Source organism: Vulpes lagopus, chromosome 2 (assembly GCF_018345385.1).
Source record: "Vulpes lagopus strain Blue_001 chromosome 2, ASM1834538v1, whole genome shotgun sequence".
NCBI classification, from domain to species: domain Eukaryota; kingdom Metazoa; phylum Chordata; class Mammalia; order Carnivora; family Canidae; genus Vulpes; species Vulpes lagopus.
Genome location: NC_054825.1, coordinates 26,996,604 through 27,023,511, shown reverse-complemented (window position 1 = coordinate 27,023,511; position 26,908 = coordinate 26,996,604). Strand labels below are relative to the sequence as shown.

General features: G+C 40.8%; 1 protein-coding gene across 5 annotated transcripts in view; it reads right to left on the bottom strand.

Annotated features, from left to right (window-relative positions):
* Window positions 1–16,877, bottom strand: part of FBXW4 (F-box and WD repeat domain containing 4) — an 82,622-nt gene extending 65,745 nt beyond the window's left edge. For 2 of the 5 annotated variants that reach the window (XM_041730345.1, XM_041730361.1), the window contains exon 1: window positions 15,650–16,864. In XM_041730345.1, the coding sequence (XP_041586279.1) occupies window positions 15,650–16,458 (809 nt within the window). In that variant the 5' untranslated portion in view covers window positions 16,459–16,864. Of the gene's footprint in view, window positions 1–15,649 lie in introns of all 5 variants that reach the window. The other 3 variants (XM_041730356.1, XM_041730337.1, XM_041730331.1) reach the window with 3 other exon arrangements.
* Between the last annotated feature and the right edge of the window lie 10,031 nt (window positions 16,878–26,908).

The following is a 26,908-nucleotide window of genomic DNA, read 5'->3' as shown; positions in this document are numbered from 1 at the left end:
GACATTAAAAAATTTTTACATATCCTTGATTTCATGTCATGTCTTTTGAAACACTTTAAAGAGAATGAATGTTCAGGAAGGGGTTTCTTATTACAATTTCCTGACTAAAAGATCAACCAAAATAGATTTTTTTTTTTTTTAAGTAGACTCCATGTCCAACGTGGCACTTGAACTCAAGACCCTTCAATCAAGGATCGCATGCTCTACCGACTAAGCCAGCCAGGTGGCCCCAAAGTAAATTTTCATTTCAAATCTTACTATGGAAAATCTTTCAGCATAGTGAATAGATTTTAGTTAACCTAACTGAATACTATCTTAAAAATTATTTAGAATGTTTTAATCTATCTGGATCATAATTCTAAAGATTATTTATTTAACATTTAATATACTGTTTATGATGTGCCAGGAACTGTTTTCATTTACCTAATGACTACTCATAGTATCAGTAAGTGTTTGTTGATAGAGCAATTATACTTCCTGTACTCTATCCAATTAGAAGACCCTGGAAATAAGCAATTAGCAAACTGGCTGATATTCAATTTAAAAAGAGAAAGCCGGGGATCCCTGGGTGGCGCAGCGGTTTGGCGCCTGCCTTTGGCCCAGGGCGCCATCCTGGAGACCCGAGATTGAATCCCACATCGGGCTCCCGGTGCATGGAGCCTGCTTCTCCCTCCGCCTGTGTCTCTGCCTCTCTCTCTCTCTGTGACTATCATAAATAAATAAAAATTAAAAAAAAAAAAAAAGAGAAAGCCAGAAATGACCCAAACTGAAATGAACTTAATATATATCAAACAAAGTAAAATTTTAAAATAAGGAAAGAAATCACTACTTCATTAGTGCTGTTGGGTTTGTAGAGCATGTTTCCAACTTTATGATAAAGAAGGGAGGGAAAAGGAATATACAAGTCTAGAAAAAACATGGGAAATATGTATTCTAAAATAGTTAATTGGGTCCCATTCTCCCTCACTTATTGGGAATGCTATGGGACAATGAGAAAATGGTCAGACCAATGTGCTGGTCTGACACTATAAATTATTTATAAAATGAACAATTAAATATTAAAAAAATAGGGGCTCCTGGGTGGCTCAACTGGTTAAGTGCCTGCCTTTGGTTCAGATCATGATCCCGGGGTCCTGGGACAGAGTTCTTCACAGGCTCCCTGCTCAGTGGGGAGTCTGCTTCTCTTCCCTCTCCCACTCCCTTTGCTTATGCTGTCTCACTCTCCAACAAATAAATAAATAAAATCTTTTTTAATTAAAATTATTTTAAAATTTAAAATAAAATAGCCAACTTTGGGTGTTTTGATTTTCTTTGTTTTTATGTCTTTCTAATTTTTCTACACTGTAATATTTTGGTGAAGAGGAAAATACTCCTTAAAATAGTAATGCTGGTGATAGAACTGGGTATCAATAGAGAAAAAAACTGATTTAGATTATATCTCATAACCCAATATAATAAATCCCCCCAAAATGAAAGTGAATTTAAAATTTTAACTAGATTTTAAGTGTTTAAATTTTAAATACTGCACAGAAAAAAAGGAGTAAAATGAAAACAAAATGAAAATAAAATTTTAAAATAAAGAGCAAAACAACAGGTTTACAACAGTAAACAAAATTAACAATACTAAAGGTACTAAACTAAAGTTTTATCTCTAAAACTTTTATGGGACTGATAGAAATCTACCAGAATAACACCCTGTCTCCAATACCCTGTCACCCATAACCAACAGCAAATAAGACCAGTTCCACCATGTCCACATGATGAAGCACCCCACAACATTAATAGAGACCTGCATATTAAAACAATTATTGGGGATGCCTGGGTGGCTCAGCGGTTGAGTGTCTGCCTTTGGTTCAGGGTATGATCCTGGAGTTCTAGGATCAGAGCTCTAGGATTGAGTCCCGTATTGGGCTCCCTGTAGGGAGCCTGCTTCTCCCTCTGCCTATGTCTCTCCTTCTTTCTGTGTGTCTCATGAATAAGTAAATTAAAAAACAATTATTAAAGTGCCACCTCACATCTATTATTAGGTGGAAAAAACAGAAACTGACTTTGGTTTTATAGAAAGGTTTGGGTTTGGTTATATATTGCAGGTAGCACACTGGTATAACCTTTCAGGGAAGAATTCTGTTGAGAATTGTTGAGTGATAGCTTCTGACCCAGCATTCCCACTGTGGGCACTAAATCACAAAGAAATAATTCAAAACAAAAAATATATTTTTTACAAAGATATTTATAGTTGCAGCTATATATTTGAGCTAAAACCTGGAAGTAGCCCAAATGTTTGTCTGTGAGGGAGAACAGTATACTCATGCAATGGAATATATTGCCTCTAAAAATGACAAATGTGGAAATGGCCAAACATTTTGGAAATGACCACAGCAAGCAATGGTAATTTTAAAATGAAGTCAAATTTATAAAAGTAGAGGTGAATAGACACTACGTAAAATAATGTCTCCATAAACAAGTCAGGTGAATAGATGGTGCTTTGGAAGCATGTTTATATATCTTACATGATACATTTATTCATTGTTGATAGTTTGGTTGATAGGTCTCTCGATTTACCTTTAACTAAATAATAGATTAAATGAAATTGTGAGTAAAGCCCAGAATGGACACTTAGGTAACTGGGATCTGAATCTCAGTTCTGCCTCCTACTAATTATAAAATTGTGGTCATCTGACTTCTCTAATGGTCAATATCTTCCCCCCAGAAATGACGATAGTATTTCTCACAATCGTGGTTTTAAAATGACAACTAAAACAAAAGACAGTGTAAGTACAAAAAAGGTTCATTCTTTTTACATAAATATAAATACATGTAGGAGTTAATATCGATTAATGGTATCATCCCTGAAGCTAATCCAATAACCATTTATTTTTCTTCTAGCTAATTTAATTACAATTATTAGAAATTGCTCTTCTAGGGGTGCCTGGGTGGCTCAGTCTGTTAAGCATCTGCCTTTCGCTCAGGTCATGATCTCAGGGTCCTGGGATTGAGCCCCACATTGGACTCCTTACTCAGCAGGGATCCTGATTCTCCCTCCCCTTCTGCCCCTGTTCATGCTCTCTTTCTGTCAAATAAAATCTTTTTTTAAAAAAGAAAGAAATTATTCTTCTAATATCAAACATTAGTCCTCTTTCAGGTTGAATGATAAGGATTTGGGTGTACACACATTAAAGCTAAAATGAATTACTGAATTCATCCACTGGGTGAATGCGGTCCCTGGTTTCCCATTGCTAGAGAGCAAGCCTCACTACCTGATGGAGAGAGAACTAAGGACAATAAAAGACAGTTAACAGGATGGACCAAAGAACTGAACTCTTAATGAGAAAGATGAGACTCTTAGTCAAATCTTATCTGCAAATCTCCCAGGTATGTAAGAAGACATCCTTGGGAGCTCACCTTTCCTCTTGAGTTAGGTCCAAGTTAAGAGGTAGAGGTGAAACCAAAAATTGAACATTCTGGATCACAGCAGGAAGGAAACAAGGGGGAAAGAATCAATGTATTTCCTGAACTGGGTTAAGGACAACACTTCTCTCATCTCTCTGGCCACTTATCTACTATTTGGTGACACTTCACTAAAGGTCAAAGCACTGCCCTGAGGGCCTAATCACTGCAGCAAGAAATTTTCAAAGTTGAACTTTAGAAGCTGCTACCAAACAGCAGGTGCAGGTATCCTCTCCCACAACCGATGCCATCCTTACAACACTTGGCTTTGGTCCTTCAAATCAAATTTCAACTTTTTAAAGCCACTCCATCAATCAATCAATCAATCAATCAATCAATCAATAAAGCCACTCCCTTTGGCTTTGACTTGAGAAACAGTACCATGTTGTTAAAAGCAGCGTAACAACTCAGCTTTTTCATCCCTTTTGCCTACTCCATCATCTTTGATGGTTAGTCTCCCCAGCTGGTGGCCAAATCCTATGTATATTCTTATTGGCTTCAGCACCTGAAGAATCAGAAGGAATAAAAGAAAATCTTTCTGGGCAGCCCCGGTGGCTCAGTGGTTTAGTGCAGTTTTCAGCCCAGTGCGGGATCCTGGAGACCCAAGATTGAGTCCCATGTCAGACTCCCTGCATGGAGCCTGCTTCTCCCTCTGCCTGTGTCTCTGCCTCTCTCTCTCCCTCTCTCTCTCTCTCTCTCTCATGAATAAATAAATTTTTAAAATCTTTTAAAAAAAAGTTTTCAAAAAACATCTTTCTCTGAAAACAGGTATCCATCTCCCCCTACTGTGAGACCTGTCACAGTCCATGAAAGGGGTCAGTAGAACAAGGCAGCAGACATGATTAGAAGACAGGAGCAGGTGCCCCTTGGAATTCAATAAGGACCCTTGTTCCCATCTTTGAGATGCTCTGTGGTTGACTGTCTCTCCAACACACTTGCTGGTGTAAAGTGGGGGTGCTCCCCCCAAAACGATTAGTGTCCTGTAAATAAACCCCTCTCAAGGCTGTTAATGGGGGCTGTTAATGCTGGGAGGAATCTCTAACCAGGCTGTGGGGCCTGGTGGAACTCCCATTTTCCCAGCACTCCTTCTCTTGCCTCAGGCTCATTTTCCACTTGGCCCCCTCCCTCTCAGCTTTCCAGCACATCGGCACTTCGTCACTATTACAGTTTGACCGCATTCCTGGGCACAGGACCTATTTTAAACAAAAACAAACCAGCATGCACCCATGGTTAGCTATCGAGCCCCTTAAAATCTTGGCAACAAGTCCAGAGGGATAGAAATTAATCTAGGCAGTTATCTAGAGTCCCCTTTCATTCCACCTCTCTGCCCTCACAGTCCAAACTCAAAGCAAATAAATAAACCTAGTCTGAATAAAAATGCCTTTTGTGAAGGAGGATCTAAGTAAGGGTCTATTGGAGAGATCTTAAACGAGCATGGTCTCTAAAATCAGGAAGCTGCTGCATCACAGCTCAGTTTCCCTCTCTGCCCCATCTTGCAGTTTGGTTCCCCTTGATGCTGTGGATGCTACCTCCGTGGCATGACTGTCATGACTTCCATAAGCATAAATCCCTACTGATTTGGAAATTCGGCAAAGGAGGGCATCTGTCCACAAATGTAGAACAAGGCCATCTCAGGGTACTTTGGGCTAAGGAGGGGAGACAGGACTATGCAAAATGATGCTTGGGGCTTGGTAGCACTATCTCTTGATTTATTTGACCCTGCTTTCCAGAAGATATTCCCCCATGTTGCCTGTATCTACTAGTTCTTCTACCAATACTAAGAATTTGGCTTTAAGGTACAAGTTTTTTTTGTTGTTGTTGTTCTTTTTTTAATGCAGTCCATTTTATTCCTTTTCTTTTTTTCAAGATTCTATTTATTTATTCATGAGACACAGAGAGAGAGAGAGAGAGGCAGAGACATAGGCAGAGGGAGAAGCAGGCTCCCCACAAGGAGCCAGATGCAGAACTCAAGGACCCCAGGATCACGACCTGAGCCAAAGGCAGACATCAACCATTGTGCCATTCAGGCATCCCTCCATTTTATTCTTCTTAAACCACAAAGTAGAGTCTTTGGTTGTACAAACATCACTAGTTACAGGCTTGCCAACAGTTCCCAGCTGGGGAGGAGGCAGTTAGTAGACAGGCCAGAACTCCTGAGGGGTCTCTTTAAATGCTAACACCCAAGTTAAAAGACTTGGGCAAGGGTGGTGGTGCAGGTGGCAGTGTACAAGTATTTATACAGCCCAAGGCAGGAAACTTCTAACTCTTCACTTACACTTGCGTTAGTCTAAATCTTCCAATGGCCTCAGCCAAGGGAGATATAATTAAGATTTTTACATTTATTTATTTATTTATTTATTTATTTATTTATTTATTTGAGATCGAGAGGGAGAAGGCTCACATGAGATGAGAGAGGGGCAGAGAAAAAGAGGAAGAGAGAGAATTTTAAGCAGACTCCATACCCAGCACAGAGCCCAACAAAGGACTCAATCCCACAACCCTGAGATAAGGACCCGAGCCAAAGTCAGAAGTTAGACACTCAAGTGACTGAGCCACCCAGGTGCCCCAATTTAGATTTTTTAAAAAAAATCAATGAAAAATCATCATATTGTGTTAAATTGCTTACCCTTCTGGCCAGGAAACAGGTGGAATAGCCCCAACACCCAGGGTGAAGTGAGGTGATAGGACCATGCACAAGAAGAACAGGAGCAGACCGACCTGTCCCTTGAAAGGCCTTCAAATGTCAACTCACCGACCTCCCCTCCCATTGTCCCACACTATGCCAGTGAACTCCAGCCAAGCCCATCTCTTCTACATTCATTTTTACATCCATACCCGCTCCTAGATTGCCAGCACCAGCCTACCTCATCCCTGACAAATGCTTGCTTCCCTCTTCTGGGGACTAGTCAAATTCACCCATTCTTCAAGCCTCTACTTTCCTAAGTCCAGCAAACAGTCCTCTCTCCCTCTTATGTGAACCCCCAGACTGAACGTACCACAAACTGAGGCACTGTTAACTTCTTGCAGCTGTATGTTTCATTTGTCCAATATGTCATAAATTCCACAGGATCAAGTCTTAACCTCTTAGTACTTCTAAAAGTATATCCCAACCAGCATGCTGCAAAGCAATGGTATACCAGGAACCCTAAATAACTGTGCCATAAAACCTCAATTTACAGAATTTATTTTCATTCAACTAAAATCCACACTTTCCTGAAGATTTCAGACAAACTACTGAGCCACAATGTGGCCCATGACCCAATTTGCTACAAATAAGATGAAGATCTTGTGTTCAGAGGAAGGTATATGAAAGGATATAAGAGAAAAAGGTCAGGGCGGTAAACAGTTTTGCTCAAACAGTAACATACCAGATGGTGAATAAATAAATATACAGGTTTTTCAACTCTCTAAAACTTGATTTTTTAAAATTTACCCTTTAATCCTTTCATGTACTACCAAAAATTCTAACAGCATACAAAAGTATGTCTTAAGACACAAAAGGGGAGAACCCTGTGCCTAACATAATAAGTATTTTGATAGATACTGCTTAGGAACTGCTTAAGTTCTCAAAAGTATAATTCTCCCTTTAGCAAGTCACACTTTCAACAACACCTGTAGCTTTTCAGGAGCCTGGGCACACTACCTTCTAGCTCCAAAGTCCTTTCCTAAAGATGTATAATATACCACACCTTTAGGAATTCAGCCAAAGCCTCCAAATTCTTATGCTAGAGAAGCTCAAGGGAAGGAACTGAGCAGATAAATTACCTTAATGTGGTACCACATGTCAAAGTTGTCCATAGAAGTTTTAGAAGCACTGAGGCATAACTCCAATTCATAACCCTGAATATAGGATTTAGGACTGTGTTCACACTCACATCCATTTCCTTCTACTATTGGTCAAGTTCTGTATCTGCAGGGCACTTGACCATGCATGTTCTCCAAGATGTTAAGAGATGTTAAGCAGGAGGAAATATTTATGGTCAACGCTTTGGACAATGCTGGTTGAAACAAAATTAAACAGGTCTATCACAAGACTTCTCAGTACCTTTAAGTTACCAACAGACATTGTGAACCTCCCAGAAAAGGCATGTGGAGCACAGCATTTTCCATACTCATTTGATCACAGAATCCGTTTTTCACAAATCCCAAAATACAACTTTCATAAAGGGTAATCTAGCAGTTTCTGAGCATAAATGACAGCAAGAAAGATGCCACTATTTTTTGTGAACAGGCCGTCCTCTCAGTGAGTCATGAATTAGGTACTATCAGCTTCACAAGTGGACTTTGTTCTCATACCTTGAAAATGACTTTTCCCTGGGCTCCCCATCTGAAATGTAAGGAATAATCACACTGCTCTGCTTCTTGGGGTTGTTTTTTATTGTTTTTAATCTTGCAACTGTGTTCCATATTAATCACTAAAACAGGTTCTCAGCCCAAGTAGCCAGGCTTCAAAATCCCTGGTGCCCTTCCAGCCTGGATGAAGGGATGGAAAGAACATGAACCAGACGCCACCCAGAAAGTTTTTACATCTCCAGTTTCGAAGCCATTATGATAAAGTCAAACTGCAGCCAAGATACCGGATAAATAGAGGTTCTTCTTTACTAACACCCTTCTAGAGAGAGGCCCCTTATGCGCACACAGCACCTATATCTGAATCTTGACTCAATATGGACTTTCTTAAAAAAAAAAAAAATTCAAAGAAACATGGGAGGTCGAAGCTGGAGCTACAGGAAAGAAAGAAAAAGATGTACTGGGAAAAGACTATTGCCCTTTCTCTGCAGAGAAAGAGCCCATTACAAGCTAGTGAGCAGGGGAAATATCATTCCTTTTGGTGAAACAGCTTTCCAGGAAAAGTATCTCAACATATTTACTATAAAACAATTTAATTTCCCTGTCCCATCACCTGCCACCCCATCCCCATTCCCCCAAAAAGCCCACATATTGTGGATTTCCTCTCATTCTTGGCAGAGTTACCAGAAGAAACATAATACCCCCTTCGGACTGCTCCCAACAGCTGCTGGAACAAGATGGGGATCTGGGGTAACCTTCCGAAGCTGCCTCTAAAAATGACCATTCCCCCTGCCAAACCACGCAGCCAGTGAACATAACACTTGTCTTTCCCTACTTTCTTAAAGCAAGGAGAGACCTTCCAAAAGCAATAGAGTCCCCTACTCCAAAATACTTGCCTCTGCCCATCTGATCTCCTCAACTTGACCATAAGCTGAAACTTCTATAGGGTAAGCCCCACTGTGTGTCTTCCCTAACAAGCATTTCTTGAAACAGTCCTCTACTACTTCACAGGACTAGTGTCTTTTATTTGTTTGCTTAACCTACCAACTTCCAAGTTTGGATTTTACCAAACTCCTATTCAGTGTAATTTCCTTGCTTCTGTCCACTTCCCCAATACCACATGCCTTGTACACACACACACACAATACCACATGCCTTGTACACACACACCTCCTTTCAGGTCAAGAGCCTTGAAAAACATAAGTCTAGGAACAAATTCAGCAATGACTGTACCATATCCTAGCCCTCGCCCTTCCCCTACATCATTATGTACTAAATGCGCTTCAATTCTGTTAGAAAAGCCCCATTGCCAGGCAGCAGAGAGACTTCCAGTTAGTTTTCAGCCTCTCAGCTGAGACCACCAACAAAGAACTTCATGAATGTCAACTGGGGGGAGAGGCAATATCTCTTTTGGCTGAGGAGAAACGGGACGGAGCCTCCAGCATCATTCCCCAAAGGTGACAGCCGGAGCTGAGTGAAGACCGTGAAAACTGTACAAGAGCTGAGGGAAAAAATATAATGTAAGGAATGATTCGGAATCAGGGGCAGGAGAAGGTGGAGGGATGAACTGGCTGACCCCAAATGTCTTTTCCATCTCTAACTCCTATGATTCTTTGACCTCCAATTTTGTGCTGCAGACATGGAATGGAAAGTCAACAGACGTGGCGATGTTTTGAAAGAGCCTGGCGGTCTGCTCTTGTCATTTAGTGGCCTTTGCATGTATTTTTTAAGGTGTCTCTAAGCCCTGTCTTCATTTCACAGTTGTCACCTTTCTCAGCAATTTGAGCTCATGTCAAATACCAAAAAAAGAAGGAGAAGAAGAAAGAATGTACTGGCAATTAATTGTGGGCTAAAGAGGGGGCAGCACAGGGCCCATTGGGTGGCCCAGACTTCCAGGGAGGGAAACGTGGATGGTTTGGGTCTAATGGAGGACCGACTTAGAGTTAAGGCAACTAAACCTCTAACAGGAGATAAATTCTTTCTCCAAATAGTCTCGTCCTCAGCTTTAGATCCAGTTCAAGTGTTCACATGATTCAGGATTCATGAACAGATTCTTAGCACAACCACGTCATTTCCATTGATTACAACTGGATTTCCATCTAAATTCTGTTCAAATGTGAGCATAACTACAGAATACAAAGGATTTCCCTCAAGAATAAACCAAATCTGGGGTATCTGGGTGGCTCAGTCGGCTAAGCATCTGCCTTTGGCTCAGGTCATAATCTTGGGGTCCTGGGATGGAGCCCCGCATTGGACTCCCTGCTCAGTGGGGAGCCTGCTTCTCCCTCCTCCTCTGCCTGCTGCTCCCTCTGCTTGTGCTGTCAAATAAATAAATAAATAAAATCTTAAAAAAAAAAAAAAAGAATAAACCAAATCTTTAGATTCTTAACCTAGTCTGACGGTTGATGCAACTGAGATAAATTCTGGAGCTTAGCCAGACTCTGTAGATCAGAGTGAGGGGTATGCCAATTTTCATTGAAAATTCAAAACTTGACTCTGTCCTCACTTCTTCAAACAGCTGATATCATCTTAAATTTTCAAAATTTACTGGCCTTAAGAAGAGTCTACCTAAATACTACCTGTTCTGTGGTTAGGAGTCAGAACCAGAAACTAATCCAATGCCAGGGTCAACCCAGAGTTAAGGTTACATTGTCACACAAAGATAATTATTTTCCATGTCAAACACTCAAAAATAATTTTTAAAAAATCTGTATGGTTTCTCATTAACCTTACTGTCAGTTTGATTCCAGGAACTCACAATCTTTACCTAAGGTGAAGGTGCTGGGCACAGAAAATTCAAAGTATGGGATACTGAAATATTTTCAGAGATCTCATTCCAAGAGGAGTTGCTCATCTTACAGACTGTGAAGACTTTAAGTTTCCTCCAGGTTTTTGCTTGAATGTTAGGAAATTCATCCCCTACTATTCAAGTTTTGCAAGACTGCAAAGAATATAAGCAGCTCTGTATTCTCAGTCCTGGAGGGAAAGGCCTCTTCCATTCTTCCAGTTTGCATTTGGAGGTACTAACTGCACTGGACCATTTCCTGCTTCCACAGGTGTATTGTTTTATTTATTTTAAGCATGTAAACCGAACTCAACTTTTATTAACTCACAAAACTATTTTAAAAATAAGGCCTTTTCAAAACAACTAAAGAGAAATACGTCCGTCTATGAAATTTTTCAATCAACTGGAGAACAAGGGACTCCCCTTCCTAGGTAAGGCAGAAAGGAAAAGGGGAAAGCGTAAGCTACTTTACGTTGTTAACTGTTCTCTGAAAATCACTGTTCAGACCTTAAATGTAACCAGGCAGCAATGCTTCTCCAGGTCAGAGTTAGGAAAGGAAACTTTATGCTTTCTGGACCAAAAAAATGCTCTTAGGTGCAATCATTTTAAAACAAACAAACACACTCGGCTTATCTGTGTCCATCTCACCACTCTGGACGTTAATCATCACTGAAATAGATACCCCATTCCCCAGCCTCAAAGAGCTCCAAGCCTGCAAGACCCTGGCTGAGGAATGAACGTACATGCCAGGGCAAACACCTCAGAGCCTTACTTCCTTACAAACTACCTATTGTTAATTCTAGGCAAATCTACCTCAAGTAAATGCAAGAGAGCACCCAGGTATTGCTCAAAGGATATTTAAAATAAAATTCAAGTTTGAAAACATACAGGACTTAATTTGGGAGGAATTAACATGAGACTGGCAAAAGTGTTTTTAAAAAACCCTTTGATTATATATACACAGGTATACTGTATTCTCCGTTCTTTGCTCTTACTCGTTTTCAGTATGGAAATGGACAGATTCTGGAATTTACTGATTGAACCTTTGCTCTTCCACCTGTCATATTGTCTGTCTACTTCTTGCATTTAGCCTTCATTACCGACTAACAGGGTTAAATTTCACTGTTTTGTTCTTGAAGACTGAACTAGGTTAGTTTCCCCCCTACCCTTCAGGGAAAACTTAAAAGACCGCTATATGAAACATTTCCTTGATTTTTATATTAAAGATATTTCTATTCCCCCAGGCTTCATAAAACGTTCAAAGAAAACTGATTTTAAACCAGATGACTGACTCAAACTGTCTTTGTGTTAACTTTGTTTTAAAAGCTCAGGATACCTACCCACATTCACTGTTTAGGCAAGAGGCCTAAAGGGAAGCAAATTATTTGTTTGTGGTTTTAAAGTGGCCAAAATGCCTTCAAGCACAAGTATAAGACCATTAACAAATCACAAGGAACCAAAGCAGTTCATCTTACTCAACAAAGCTATGATCAGTTAGGAACAGCCAAACTGAATGGGACTTGCCCTGGGCCGGAAGGTCAGTAAACCTTAGCAGTTTGTGTTTCTGAGAATCAAGAGGCTCTTATAGCAGGGAGTGCAGACCCTAGGCCCACAGGTTCTGCTGTCATGCTTCCAAAAACATTCAGGACAGGTGAGAGAAACTAAGCTGTGTGTGTATGTGTGTGTGTGTGTGTGTGTGTGTGTGTGTGTGTTTCCTCCACCTCCTGTCTTTAGGCAGCACCTCCAATTCAAACCATCTCTTTTGCTAAATACAGACTAGAGAAGCCAAGCAATTAAAAAGCTCCATTTTACAATTTATTGAATGCCTACTATGTGCTGAACCCTGTGCTGATGCTTACACGTTAGTACAAATGGTCTCATTTTACTGGGTAGGTTATTTCCATTTTTTAAAAGATTGATTGATTGATGACACAGAAAGAGAGGCAGAGACACAGGCAGAGGGAGAAGCAAGCTCCCTGTGAGAAGCCTGATGAGGGACTAGATCCCAGGACCCTGGGATCACAACTAAGCCAAAGACAGATTGCTTAACCACTATGCCACCCAGGTGCCCCTATTCCCATTCTTTATAGATGATAAAACTTAGGTCCAGTGAGGCTGTGTAACTTCTGATAAGATGAGGTTTTGTATTGTGCTTATAAAAATATTCCACTGTCCTGTCTGCAATTTATTAGCTCAAACCATAAACTACAGCCCTGCTACCATCCAAGCAGCCATAGTCTCATTATACTTTGGGCCCAGGCTCCCTGATGCCCTAAGAGGACTGGGGTGTATGCTGTCTCCCTCCAGGGATGACAACCACCTCTCTTGGTGGCTTATCACACCTCCGCAGCTGTCCAGAAACAGACCACACTGGTAAACATTCTCTCCACCTGCTGTAACATGCATAACTTCTCCCCTCAACTCAGAAAACATGAGCAGGGACCCTGGTCTTTATGAAGCGCCGTGGTAAAACAACTTCCCTAGAAGGTCAAAGATACCCCATCCTAGGACACAGGCAAGAAATCAGAACACACATGGCTAATAAATAATAAAGCCATATCACTTGACAGTCTCAAGGTACTTTATAACTATAAACTCATCTTCATTTTATTGTTTTTCCTCACAGAACAAACACTCATTCCCAGGATCTCTCTTTTAGAGTATTTGAAAAGGAAAGAAAAAGAAACACTAGTTATTTGATTCATTCAGTTTCTATTAGGAAAGAAAGCCAAGCTTTGCCTTAGTTGCCTTGGGTTTCAGTCATTTTAGCCAACTTCCCTTAAAAGTCAACTGATAAGTTCTTTGAAAGATTTTTTTTCTTAGAAGAAATGAAGGTAACAAGACTGCACACCAAAAAAATCCCAAAGAATCATCATCATACTAGATAACAAACTTGACTAGATAACCAGACAAAAATCACACTAGAATAAAAGTTAAATAAAATGATCAAGTTCAAAATTTACAAAAGATAATAGTAATCTTGTCTGTCATTAGTAACAACACCCAGCTGAAAAACATACTGAAATAAAAACAAAATGCGTAACATATGTAGGAATACTTCATAATAAATTGACAATTAGACATATGTGAACTGTACAGTGAAAACCACAGAAACCTCTGAAAAGGCACAGAATTTTTTTTGCTGGGAAGCTGAGTGGGAGTGGAGACCTGACACACAAAAAGGATAAATCTAACCCTAACCAATATTAGACTCTACCAAAAGCAACAATATGTAAAATAGTATGAAAATTGAACAAAACGGAGTTCAGATGTATATATATATATACACATGTGTGTATGTGTATACACACATAAACAATAATTGGCAACATAAGCTTTCTAAAACAAAGTGAAAGAGAAGGATTATTTAACAAAAGGTACAGAGGTAACTAGGTAGCTGTTTAGGGGGAAAAAAATGTTAAATTCACCCTTGCAGCAGAATAGAACTGATATTAATGAAAGCGTTAACTATTTTAAAAAATTGAATTATAAGAAAATCAGAATATCAAAATGAAGATTTATCAGATCTGTGGAGAAATTATAAATTTCTCAGCTTTGGGGCAAAAAAAGGAAAAAAATCACAAAAGACTGACAGATTCTGATATATGTAAGTGTAAAATTTCTACAGGCTAGAAACAGTAAAATAAAAAGGACTGGGGAAAATATTTGCATCAAAGATGACAGATGAGAGCCTAGTATCTATGACCCACAGGATTCCAAATTTACAAGAAAAACATCAAGACCCCAATAATAAATGGGCAAAGACTAAGTACAGACAATCTCACAGGTGAAACAAACACATGGGAAAATATTTATTGGTGTCAGCAGTAAAAAAAATAAATAAATAAAAGGCAAAAAATTAAAACTATAACACTTAAAATCATATGCCCACTAAAATAGCTGATTTTTACATCTTCACATGAAACTGGCTTAATCATTCTTTGCTGGTGCCGACTGGTACTTGGTATAATTTTACAAACCATAGCCTTTGATCCAATAATGCCAATCTTGAGCGTTTATCCTTAAGAACTTTTTTTAAAGGCATATGTGTGGTATGTGACCTATCTCAAAAACTGTTACCAAAAATGCTTTGTTTCATTGTTATCTGTAATAGCAAAAGTCTGGACACAACATGAAAATTTAGTATTAGAGGAATGTTTTTCATCTCAGGGTAGAATTTACAAACACTGATTATACACCTACTCTGCCAGGATCTTACGACAGCAACCGAGAGGGGGGAAGAAGTATGCAACTGAAAAGTAATTTTAAATAAAGAATAGTTGTCTAAAGGCGATGGCATTATAGCTTTTATGTTTTAAAAAAACTTTAATGTTGTTACACTGTTTTAGAATTACCTTTTTTAAAACCCAAATTGGATGGAGTTCTAGGTGCAGTCTAAAAGCTTTTACTCACCAATTCTATTTTTTTTCCCTTCCTATTTAACAGCTCAAGTGGTTCAAGTAAGTTTTCCATTCACAGGTCTCAGATACTACCCAAATCAGGCCAAACTGCAATCCCATGCCTTTGTATACCACCTAGACCTAATCCAGTCCCCCGCCATAAGGAGGCACCCTTTTTTGTGTCGCTCTGCCTCTATCAAGTCAAACTATGGTTGACTCTTGGGCCAGGGGCCTTCTTTTCAGGTCTGAGCCCTTTTCTCCATACTCGATTTTATCTGAGCCCTGCGGCCTAACCACCTTCAGCAGAGGGTGAGCGGATGAAAGTCCACAAAGACGTTCGGACAGACCACACAGTGGCGGTGGGTCCTACACCTGGCCCCGAGGAGGCGTCCGAAGCCGCAGGCGAGCCTGGCTCCTGCGGGGACTGAGGCACCGAGGGACGACACAGTTACAGCTGAAGGCAGTGCTTAAGATGGCTAATTGTGACAAGCCGCCGCCCGGGGAGGGTGCCGACTGAGGGATGCTCCTGGGAGGCTTCCTCCGACGGGAGGGGGGGGCCTCCGACAGGAGAGGGGCGCGGGGAGGGGTCCGGCCGAGGCCGGCTCTGGGCCTCGGCAGGCATTCGGGGTGCGACACAACCCAGGGCCGACCAGGCCGCGGCGCCCCGCCCTTTCCCGGGACGCGGGCCGGCCCGGGGCGGGGAGCGGGCGGGTGAGCGGGCGCTTACAGGTCGGTGCCGAGCCGCGTGAAGCCGGAGTTGAGCGAGGCCCGGGCTATCCGGCGCCAGAGCAGGTCGCAGCCGGTGAAGCGCCGCAGCCAGCGGCACACCTGCGCCAGGCGGCCGAGGGCCCGCATGTCCAGGTAGGAGCAGATGAGCAGCAGCAGCTCCTCCGGCAGGCGCAAGAGCGCTGGCCCCGCAGCTGGGCGGCCGGCCGGCTCCCGGGCTGCCGCCTCCTCCTCGGCTGCGGCCGCCATGGCCACCCCCGCCGTCCCTGCCCCCGCGATGCAGCCCCAAGCCTGACCCCCTCGTCCCTGCGCTCTGCCCGGCCTCGCGTCCTCCTGCCGCCCAGGCCTGGCTCTCCATTCCCCCCTCTTCCCATCACCTCTTCCTCTGGCCTCCTTGCCCGCCCCTGCGCTCCCCGCATCTCCCCGCACGATCCTTCTCGCCCCTTCCTCCACGCTTCCGCCTCCCTGTCCTTCCTCCTCCGGGCCTGCCCTCGCTCCCGCCTCGGCCCCCAGCCCCGCTGCCTCCTTCGCTTTCTGCAGCCCCGGCTTCCCTTCCGCCCCGCTTCCTCTTCCGCCCTGCCCGGCTCCCGCTTTTCCCTTCCCCTTCCCCTTCCTTCGCTTCCCCCTCGAGACCCTCCCTTCCTGCAGTTTCCTCGCCTCCCCGCCCTCTCCCTCTCCGGGCCCGCGGTCTCCAGGCGGCCCCGGGGGGCCTTGGCTGCCCATGAGCGGCCGCGGGCCCGGCCCCAAGCAGAGCCGAGCCGCCGCCGCCGCCGCCGCCGCCACCGCCGCCCCGGGAGGAGGCGACACCATGTCGGACCGGGTCACATGGGGCGGCGCGGGCCGAGACCTGGGCCCGCCCCTCACACCCGCGGCCGTGGAGTCGGTGCGGGCCGGGCCGAGCCAGAGAGCAGACCCCCTCCCCCATCAGCGGGGCCGCCGAGAGCCCTGCGGGGAAGCACATGCGTTCACTCGTCTGGCTGTGAGGCCGGCTGCGGGCCGGCCAAGGCCCCAAGAAGAGCGTCCAACAAATCTGCCTAGTTAGTGTCTCTGCCCTCAAGAAGCATCCACTTCTGTGGCCTTCCCCCTCTAGAAGCCCTCCTCTTCCTTGGGCGATGCCTCCTTTCTACAGGCCACCCCCAGGGCCCCATAAAATTGCAGCCCTGGAACTTGGCATTTTTCTTAGCCTGGATAGGAACCTGGTCCCGACAGACAGCTGCTGTCGTAGGCATTTCAGGAGGCTGCAGTCCTCTAGATCCTGAATCCAAAACTCCCCTGTGATGTTATCAGGAAATGGCAAACGCAGGGGCTTCTTACTAGTCACCCCGTATAAGTGCAGATAGATTCTCCAAGGTCACCCAGGAGTCCTTCCCCCACAACACCCATACCATTCACAAGGGCACATTCAAGAGAGCGCTAAGAAAACCCTAGTGAAGTCTAGAGGTGCTATCCAACACGTCGCGTTAGTAACTGTAACTATTGGGCATTTGAAATGTGCCTGATCCGTGGGACACCTGGGTGGCTCAACGGCTTAGCTCTTGCCTTTGGCCCAGGGCGTGATCCTGGAGTCCCAGGATTGAGTCGCACGTGGGGCTCCCTGCATGGAGCCTGCTTCTCCCTCTACCTGTGTGTGTGTGTCTCTCTCTCTCTGTCTCTCATGAATAAATTTTTTTTAATTAAAAAAAAAATGTGCCTGGTCCAAACTGAGGTGTGTTATGTGAAATATACACCAGATTTTGAAGACTTACATAAGAAAAAGAATGTTAATCATGTTAATACTTTATATTACATTACTGTTGAAGTGATAAGATTTTTGATATACTGGGTAAATAAAATATATTTTAATGTAACTACTAGGTAATTTAAAATTATAGAGGCACCTGGGTGGCTTAGTCATTTGAGCATCGACTCCTGATTTGGGCTCAGATTTGATCTCAGGGTTGTGAGATGGAGCCTCCATCAGGCACTGTGCTCAGTGGGGAGTCCATTTGAGATTCTCTCGCCCTCTGCCCCTCCCCCTGCTTGCCCATGCTCCAAATAAATAAGTAAATAAATCTTTTAAAAATAAACTTATACATGTAACTTGCATTTATGGCCCCAATTAGTTTTCTATATATAGCACTGAACTAGGCAGTAAGATTTGGGAGGGAGGAAGGTGACTATCCCTGTGTAACCTGTACCCCAAATCCTATTTGAGGGTTTTATTTTGTATTTACATCTTAAGACCCATTTTCAGGGAGCAAGAATGAATCAGAAATCAACTCTGGAAATTATTCAATACCTAGGATAGCCAAGGGGATACCTAGGAAGATACTACATTGCATTATGGTGCTGCAGAAGCATCATGTAACAAGGTCAGACCGGAATCTGGCTTTGCCCTAGAATTACTTTTTGATCTTAGCAAAACAACAACAAAAAACCCCACCTATTTGGCCTTTTAGTGTTCTCAGTTTATAGTGGAGATAATGCCTCTGCCTTACTTTCGAGGGATAAATGAGATGATCCCTGTAAAATGCTTTGAACTCCTTTAAGAAAATTCTCAATAATAGTTACAGGTCAAATCCTGTTACAAAAAAATACCCTTACCCCCCCCCCTCCCAAAAAAAAAAAAAAAACAACAACAAAGGCTTTGAGTAGAAAAAGATTTCCAAACTCCTGCCAGTGGTTTACTTAAATAAAAGCAATATTTGATATGACATTCCAGTACAACTATTTAGACCATTTCTTAAAGATCATAGTATCATACTGTTAGAAGGCTTGAGGTAGGAATGCTGCAAATTGAGGTAAAGTCATCAACTCAACATTTGATTTTGTACCATGAGCCATAGTGGAAGGAAGACAGATGAATACAGCGTATGGTTCCTACGTTTTGTGTTCAGATTTATTAGACATATTTGTAATTTCTTACTCTTTGATTATTTTTTAACCATTCCTCTTTAGAGTAGAGCTGAGTTTATGCACATGACCTAGTTTTTACTGGAGTACTTGAAGGCACAAAAAATTAATTAACCCAACATATATCAAGTCAGTCTTAAAACCCACCCTCACACAAATGTAACTTGCTCTTTACCCTATGTTACTTTCATTGATGGAGAAACTACACCATCATTCAAAAACAACAAATCATCCTCTTTCACACCCAAACTAGAGATCAAGTGAACTGTTTGAACTAATTATAGTTTAATGATTTACAAAAAAAAAAAAAAAGCCTACTCACCATGTAGAAAGGCAGCGCCAAAATGGAAAATTGGCATATATTCTGCTACTTGGTGGTGATGTGTATCCCTAAAGTCCTGAGCATGAAAAAAACCCCAAAACTATAGTCTTAGCTCAGAGAAGCAGCTAAAATTTTTACTTTCAAGATTCTTTTTTGGGGACAGAGTACCTAAAAAAATCAACTATGGCTGAAAGATGGGTTTATAATGAAAGTAAATGTATATGTCCATGGAGTACCTGAATAGCATTTTACTATCCAAGAAAATAAATATATTAATAGCCCCATAAAAGAGAGATATAGAGTAGACTTTAAAATATATTTAAGAAAAGTCACCAACTTCCTTGAAGTTCAAATTCAGGAAGCAATCATAATGAAATAATGGAAGGTGAAATTTACCTTTATTTTCATAAAGCTTTTTATTAAAAATTTTGATTTGCATAGTAATAAGCAAACTGAGAGCATTACACTAAATAGAATACCAGAAACATGGAATGAGACCATATAAAAACTTAAGACTCAATATGAATTTCATACTAGGTATTTAGAAACACTAAATTATTTACTTTTAAAGAGGATTTTTAAGTATAAAGTTCTTTATATATGTCCATGTAAGTGACGCAAATAGTAGTGACTATTGCTGTTATAGGTAATACATAATGTATACTTAGGATTATAAAAACACTAAAATTGTGTGTTCTGTCCATTCTCATAAACAGAGGTGGCAGTTTCAGACAGGAACCCATGTACCCACTGGTTAACATTCAGGGCCCTAGCCTTAGGAATAGGCAGATTTAACAGGGGAAGGAATTATTGAGATGAATTAGAGAGAAAGGGATTATTTTGTGAATGACAGTTTTCAATGGCATACAGTGATTCAGATGTTCACCATTATTCTTGTATAATAATAGTTTATATTGGGCAGCCTGGGTGGCTCAGCGGTTTAGCACCACCTTCAGCCCAGGGTGTGATCCTGGGGACCTGGGATCGAGTCCCATGTCGGGCTTCCTGCATTGAGCCTGCCTCTCCCTCTGCCTGCATCTCTGTCTCTCATGAATAAATAAATAAAAATCTTTAAAAAAATAATAGCTTATATTATTAAGTATATTATAAGAGCTTTCCATGTATTGTCTTATTCCTATCAACAATCACATGAGAAAGATACTATTAACCCAGTTTTTTAACAGGAGATGAGACTGAGGCCTATGGTCACATGGTTCCTAATTGGCAGTCTAACCTCAAAGCTATCCTCTGAACCAGGCCTTTGCCATACACAGCAGAAAATGGAATAAGACATTTCAGGGTCCTCTGAGATCCCTTGCAACTGATAAAGACACACTTAATATTATACTTTACCTCTGGCCATCAAGCAGTTCTGGTGTCTAAATGAAAGCTGCTTCTAAGCAGTTAAAGCTCCTTTCTTATCTCCATTATTTTTTAAGAGTTAACTATACAGATCTACAGCCTCTTAGTGCTATTCATAATTTCTGCAAAAATTTAAAAGGACTTGTAGGAACTAATTTATCTTGCAAAGAAAAAAAAATTAAACTAAATTTAGTAATTTGCTTCAGCTTAATTTTCTTCTGTTAAATTTAAGTAACAATATATATGTGATACATATTATATGAGCCTTTTTAAAAATAAATGTATTCCTATTTGTAAATATGTGAAGGAAGATTTTGTGAAATGATGTTAATAATGGTTATTTCGATACCATATGAGCCAATAATTCCACTAATGGGTATTTACCTAAAGGAAACAAAACACTAATTTGAAAGATATATGTACCCCTATGTTTACTGCAGCATTATTTACAATAGCCAAAATATAGAAACAACCAAGTGTCCATTGATACATGAATAGATAAGAAAGATGTGGTATATGTATACAAACACACACAGATATACACATGCTGGAATATTATGTAGCCATAAAAAGGATGATATCGTGCCATTTGCGGCAACATGGATGGACCTAGAGAGTATTATACTAAGTAAAATAAGCCAGACTGAGATAGACAAATACCATATGATTTCACTCATATATGAACTCTAAAAAACAAAACAAATGAACAAACAAAAGGTAGAATCAGACCTATAAATACAGAGAACAAACTAGTGGTTGCCAGAGGGGAGGGGTAGGAAGCTGGGCAGAATGGGTGAAGGAGAGTGGGAGACACAGGCTTCCAGTTATGAAATAAATAAGTCACAGGAATAAAAGGCACAGCATAAATAATATGATCAATGATATTTGAATAGTGTTGTGTAGTGACAGATGGTAGCTATACTTGTGTAAGCATGGCATAACATATAAAGAAGTTGAATCAAAATGTTGTACACCTGAAATTAATGTAACATTGTGGTCAACTATACCCAAATGAAAAAAAATTTAAGATTTTATTTATTTATTCATGAGAGACACAGAGAGAGAGGCAGAGACATAAGCAGAGGGAGAAGCAGGCTCCATGCAGGGAGCCCATTGTGGGACCAGATCCTGGGACTCCGGGATCACTCCCTGAGCCAAAGGCAGATATGCTCAACCACTGAGCCATCCAGGCGTCCTGAAAAAAAAAAAAAAATTAAACTAAGCTTCAGGCCCAGCATGGAACCCAACACAGGCCTTGAACTCACAACCTTGAGATCAAGACCTGAGCTGAAATCAAGAGTAATTGACTGAGCCACCCAGGCATCCCTCAAATAAAAATTTTTTTGAAAAATAATGATTATTTCTAGGTAATAGAATTTTTGGAATTTGCTTTGTACTTTTCTGTATTCTACAATTTTTTAATAAGAAGTATATCTCACCTTTACATAATAAAGTCTCTCAAAGAGAAAATAGAGTTGTCATGAGTCCAAACATACCATGCAACAAGAAAGTTGGAGATTTGAAACCTAATTTATTACCAGAGTTAACTAGCGACCTGTTTCACTAAACTTTATTTATTCCATTTAAAATGTGTATCATGTATTAGCAAAATAAAAAACAAATTAGACTATCAGAAATGAGAAGAAATAAGAGGCCTAATAGTGAATACTGTATCTATAAACATGTGAGCATCTCACAAATAGAAGAATGGAGTCCAGTTTTCTTTTCAGAAATTATCAGGTTGGGGGATCCCTGGGTGGCACAGCGGTTTGGTGCCTGCCTTTGGCCCAGGGCGCGATCCTGGAGACCTGGGATCGAATCCCATGTCGGGCTCCCGGTGCATGGAGCCTGCTTCTCCCTCTGCCTGTGTCTCTGCCTCTCTCTCTCTCTGTGTGACTATCATAAATTAAAAATATATATATATCAGGTTGGTAGTTTATGTTCATCATGCTAAATACTACCAAGATCTTTTTTTATGAATTCACGGTCTTTGTCATATTCATTTTTTAAAAAATATTTTATTTATTCATGAGAGACACATACAGAGAGAAGCAGAGACACAACACAGGCAGAGGGAGAAGCAGGCTCCATGCAGAGAGCCCGACGTGGGACTTGATCCCTGGTCTCCAGGATCACGCCCTGGGCTGAAGGCAGTGCTAAACCGCTGCCTCCTTTGTCATAGTCAAAGATAAAGTATTTTTATTTCATATGAAATAATTTTAAGGTAATTGAGGGATGGGCATTGATCTAATGAGCACTTGTTATATGCAACTGATGAATCACTAAATTCTACCCCTGAAACTAATAATACACTATATGTTAACTAAATTGAATTTAAATAAAGATAAATAAATGATAAAGTACTGTTTAAAATAATTATGCAGAAAAAAAACAGAAGGAAATATGACTAAATGCTAGAAATGGATGCTTATGAGACGCAGAATCATGGATAGTTCTTTTTGCTGCTGCTTTACACTTTTCTGCATTTTCTAAGTCTTTTGCAATGAACATGTATTACATAAATAATCAGTTTTTGAAAAATCCTAAGAAGTACTTACATCTAAGTGTAAGGAATAATTTAATTAAATTAGTTCATTTTAATATTAAAGTTCATTTTACACATTACCCATGCAGGAGAATTCCTAATAATTTGTGTTATACTTCATCTCCACCAAGGCAGACCATAACTCTCACCTACCCCCATGCCTAAAGTGAGGGCTGCACATAGTGATTCCTTCTAAAGAGTACAATACAGAAAGGTGGGGGAGAGTAACTTTACAGTGGAGAAAGCTGACAAACACAATTTCAGCCAGGTAATCAAGGTCAACATCAACAGTGATAAGTCATGTTGATAGTAGGTACCCTTGATATATCATGATGAAAATGGTACTTTACCTCTGTGGCCTTCCTCCCCAAAACCTATTATCCCAGTTAAATAATGAAAAACAAAAAAAAACAAAAAACAAAACAAAACAAAAAAAAACAGACAAATCCCAATTGACAGACATTCTACAAACTTCCTGACCAGTGTTCCTCAAAAATGTCAAGATCATCAAAAACAATGGAAGTCTGAGAAAATGTCACAGCAAAGAGGTGCCAAAGGAGATATGACAACTAAATGTAATGGGTTGTCCTGGAGCAAAAAAGAAAAGGGACATTAAGTAAAAACTGAGGGATTCTGATCGGTCCATTAATCGTTACAAATGCACAATACTATTGTCAGATGTTGATAATGGAAGTCTATAGGAACTCTCTATACTGGCACCACAATTATTCTGTAATCTAAATCTGTTCTACAAATTAAAGGGTTTTTTTTAAGTTCATTTGAGCTTTTTGTGACTTTTACAGAAAATCTTTGCAAAAATTGTAATGCATGTGAAAGCATTGTTTCCTGAATGATAGAGATTCCTGATATGAAACTATCCTGTCACCCCTAGTGCAATCAAAAAAGTAAAATTAATGTCCTATCGGTCATCTCCAACAAAACCTCTGCTTAAGAGCTCTAGTCACCCAAATTAACAGCTGTACCAGAAAAATTGATTTTCCAAAAGGACATATATCATTCCAAGATACTGTTCTAACTTTTCAACTGTGAGAAAACAGACATTTCCAAGCACCAATTTTTATAGAAATGATATATATGTACTCAAACACATGTAATGTAAATATACACATACATATGAAAAATTTAAGAACTCCATGTCTACAATGGGTAGGAGAATAAGTAAGGGGGTTGGCAGGATACAAATATAAAATATAACTGTGGGAAAGAGGAAACAGATTTTCAGATTTGCCAGTTAAGTAATGTTATCTTTAGTCTGAGATAGCCTTCTTCATGTCAATAGGTGATGTTCAAATAGATTTTGATATAGAGTACACCATCAGCATTAGGATAAGAAAAATTCCCCTGTTGCAATGTGGCATCACAATTTGTTGTTTTCCTGACCTCTTTCAGCAGGACTCATTTGGCACAAGATGATGGAAGATATGAAACTCAAAGATGAAGGAAACCACAAAATCTTGTGAAATTTTCATGATCAACTGGGAATTTCTTTAAATAAATAAATATATACTTATAACAAATACACATACATACATAGATAAATAAAAATAAGGTCATCCTTAAGACAATACATGTGGGGTATCTAGCTGATATAATCAGTTGAGAATTGACTCTTGGTTTTGGCTCAGGTCACGATCTCAGGATTGTAAAATTGAGCCCTGAGTGGGGCTCCGTACTCAGCCAGAATCTGCCTGGGATTCTCTCTCCCTCTGCCTGTCCCCTGCTACCCCTATCTCTCTAAAATAAAAAAAAATAGAATACTTGCAAATATGATCTTATGAGTTCTCTTCTATGAAAAGAGGGATAATTAAACTCCAGAAAGAAACGAATCATCTTCAGTACTTCTCAAAGAAAGTGCCAGGTCAAATATGAAATTCTTATATATGATTCTATAATTATTACTATTTAAGAATGCCTAACTTCAGGAGTACCCAGGTGACTCAGTTGGTTAAGAGTCTGCCTTCAGGGGATCCCTGGGTGGCTCAGTGGTTTGCGCCTGCCTTTGGCCCAGGGCGCAATCCTGGAGTCCCGGGCTCCCAGCATGGAGCCTGCTTCTCCCTCTGCCTGTGTCTCTGCCTCTCTCTCTCTCTCTCTCTCTCTCTCTCTCTGTCTATCATGAATGGATAAGTGAAATCTTAAAAAAAAAAAAAAAAAAAAGTCTGCCTTCAGCTCAGGTCATGGTCCTGAGAGCGAGCCCCAGGTTGGGCTCTCCACTCAGCAGCGAGTCTGCTTCTCCCTCTCCCCCTGTGGTCTCTCTCGCTTTCACTCTCCCTCAAATAAGTAAGTCTTTAAAAAAAAAAAAAAAAAAAGGAATGCCTAACTTCAGGTACATTTTTTCATCTGAGACACTCATTACACTGAATAAAACCATAGGATATAATTTATCTTCTCCTAGGTTTGGGGTCTGTTAAAAATGAGGAAAATACAGGGGCACCTGGGTGGCTCAGTCCAACTCTTGATTCAGCTTAGGTAATACTCTCAGGGTTATGATATCAAGCCCTGTGGCCTGCAAGGGCCATGCTGAGAGTGGAGCCTGCTTGAGATTCTCTCTCCCTCTTCCCATCCCCCCGACTCTCCCTCTACAAGAGAGAGAAACACAAAAAAGCAACTTTTCTGGAGTTTCAATTAAATTATTTTGAACAGATGGTGGGTTGTGTTCAGTTGCTAAATATGAACAAAAGCTTCAGGGATCTAATCTATAGCTTCCCAAGATCTTCATCTCTTAGACTACTCAATAATAGGAGAGGAATCACACTGGTCAGGCCCTACAGCTTGCCTTGCTCTGTCAAAAGAGTTGAGGTCAACTAGAAGTTCTGATTTGAGTTATATATGAGATAGCATGTTGAATTGGTTTGTTTGTTTTTTTTTAAAGATTTTATTTATTCATGATAGTCACACACAGAGAGAGAGAGAGAGGCAGAGACACAGGCAGAGGGAGAAGCAGGCCCCATGCAGGGAGCCCCACGTGGGACTGGATCCCGGGTCTCCAGGATCACACCCTGGGCCAAAGGCAGGCACTAAACCGCTACGCCACCCAGGGATCCCTTGAGTTGGTTTTTAATTAAAGGTATATGAAGCAGAGACACCTGGGTGGCTCAGCGGTTGGGCGTCTGCCTTTGGCTCAGGGCATGATCCCGGAGACCCGGGACTGAGTCCCCCATCGGACTCCCTGCATGGAGCCTGCTTCTCCCTCTGCTTGTGTCTCTGCCTCTCTCTGTGTCTCAGTCTTTAAAAAAAAAATAAAGGTATATGACCAATATTTAGTAATATTTTATAGGTTAAGAGAATTAAAGTTCGTATCAGCTATTGAAAGGAAATTCTCAATATAGAATCTTATGTTAATCCATATAGGAAAATCAATGAAAAATTGAGTTTTAAATGTTTAAGCAGTTAGGTCAATACACAATCCAGGCGGGATCCACGATGAGACTGAGAGGAAATAATTCAAAAAATCATTCAAAGTCTTGGCATCACACAACTTCCATAATGCTTTTTTTTTTCTGTAAACTATAAACCCATATCTGTCTGGATAATTTTTTTTTTTTATTTATGATAGTCACACACACACAGAGAGAGAGAGGCAGAGACACAGGCAGACGGAGAAGCAGGCTCCATGCACCGGGAGCCCGACGTGGGATTTGATCCCGGGTCTCCAGGATCGCGCCGTGGGCCAAAGGCAGGCGCCAAACCGCTGTGCCACCCAGGGATCCCTGTCTGGATAATTTTTTAAGCTTCTAAATGTTTAGAAAATAAATTTGAAAATTTGTTCAAAAGCCCTCCACGTTTCAACTCAATCACTTATTTACAGTACCAAGGATAGAGTTATAGATACCACCTGTGAAGAAACAAGCCACTGACATAGAAGCATTTAGAATGGATGGATTCCAAACTGTTTAAATAAATCATGGAGCATCTCTAGAATAGGATATTAAGCAACTGTGCAAAAGAATGAGGAAGATCAATTTAAAATCAAAAAATAAAAGAATGAGGAAGACCATACACATTGTAATAGAACCATCTCTTATATACATTAAGTGAAAAAAAAAGCAAGATACGAAGAGTGTGTAGAATATATTGCCATTTGGTGGGGGGGGTAGGGGGAACTGCGTTTATGTGCTTTG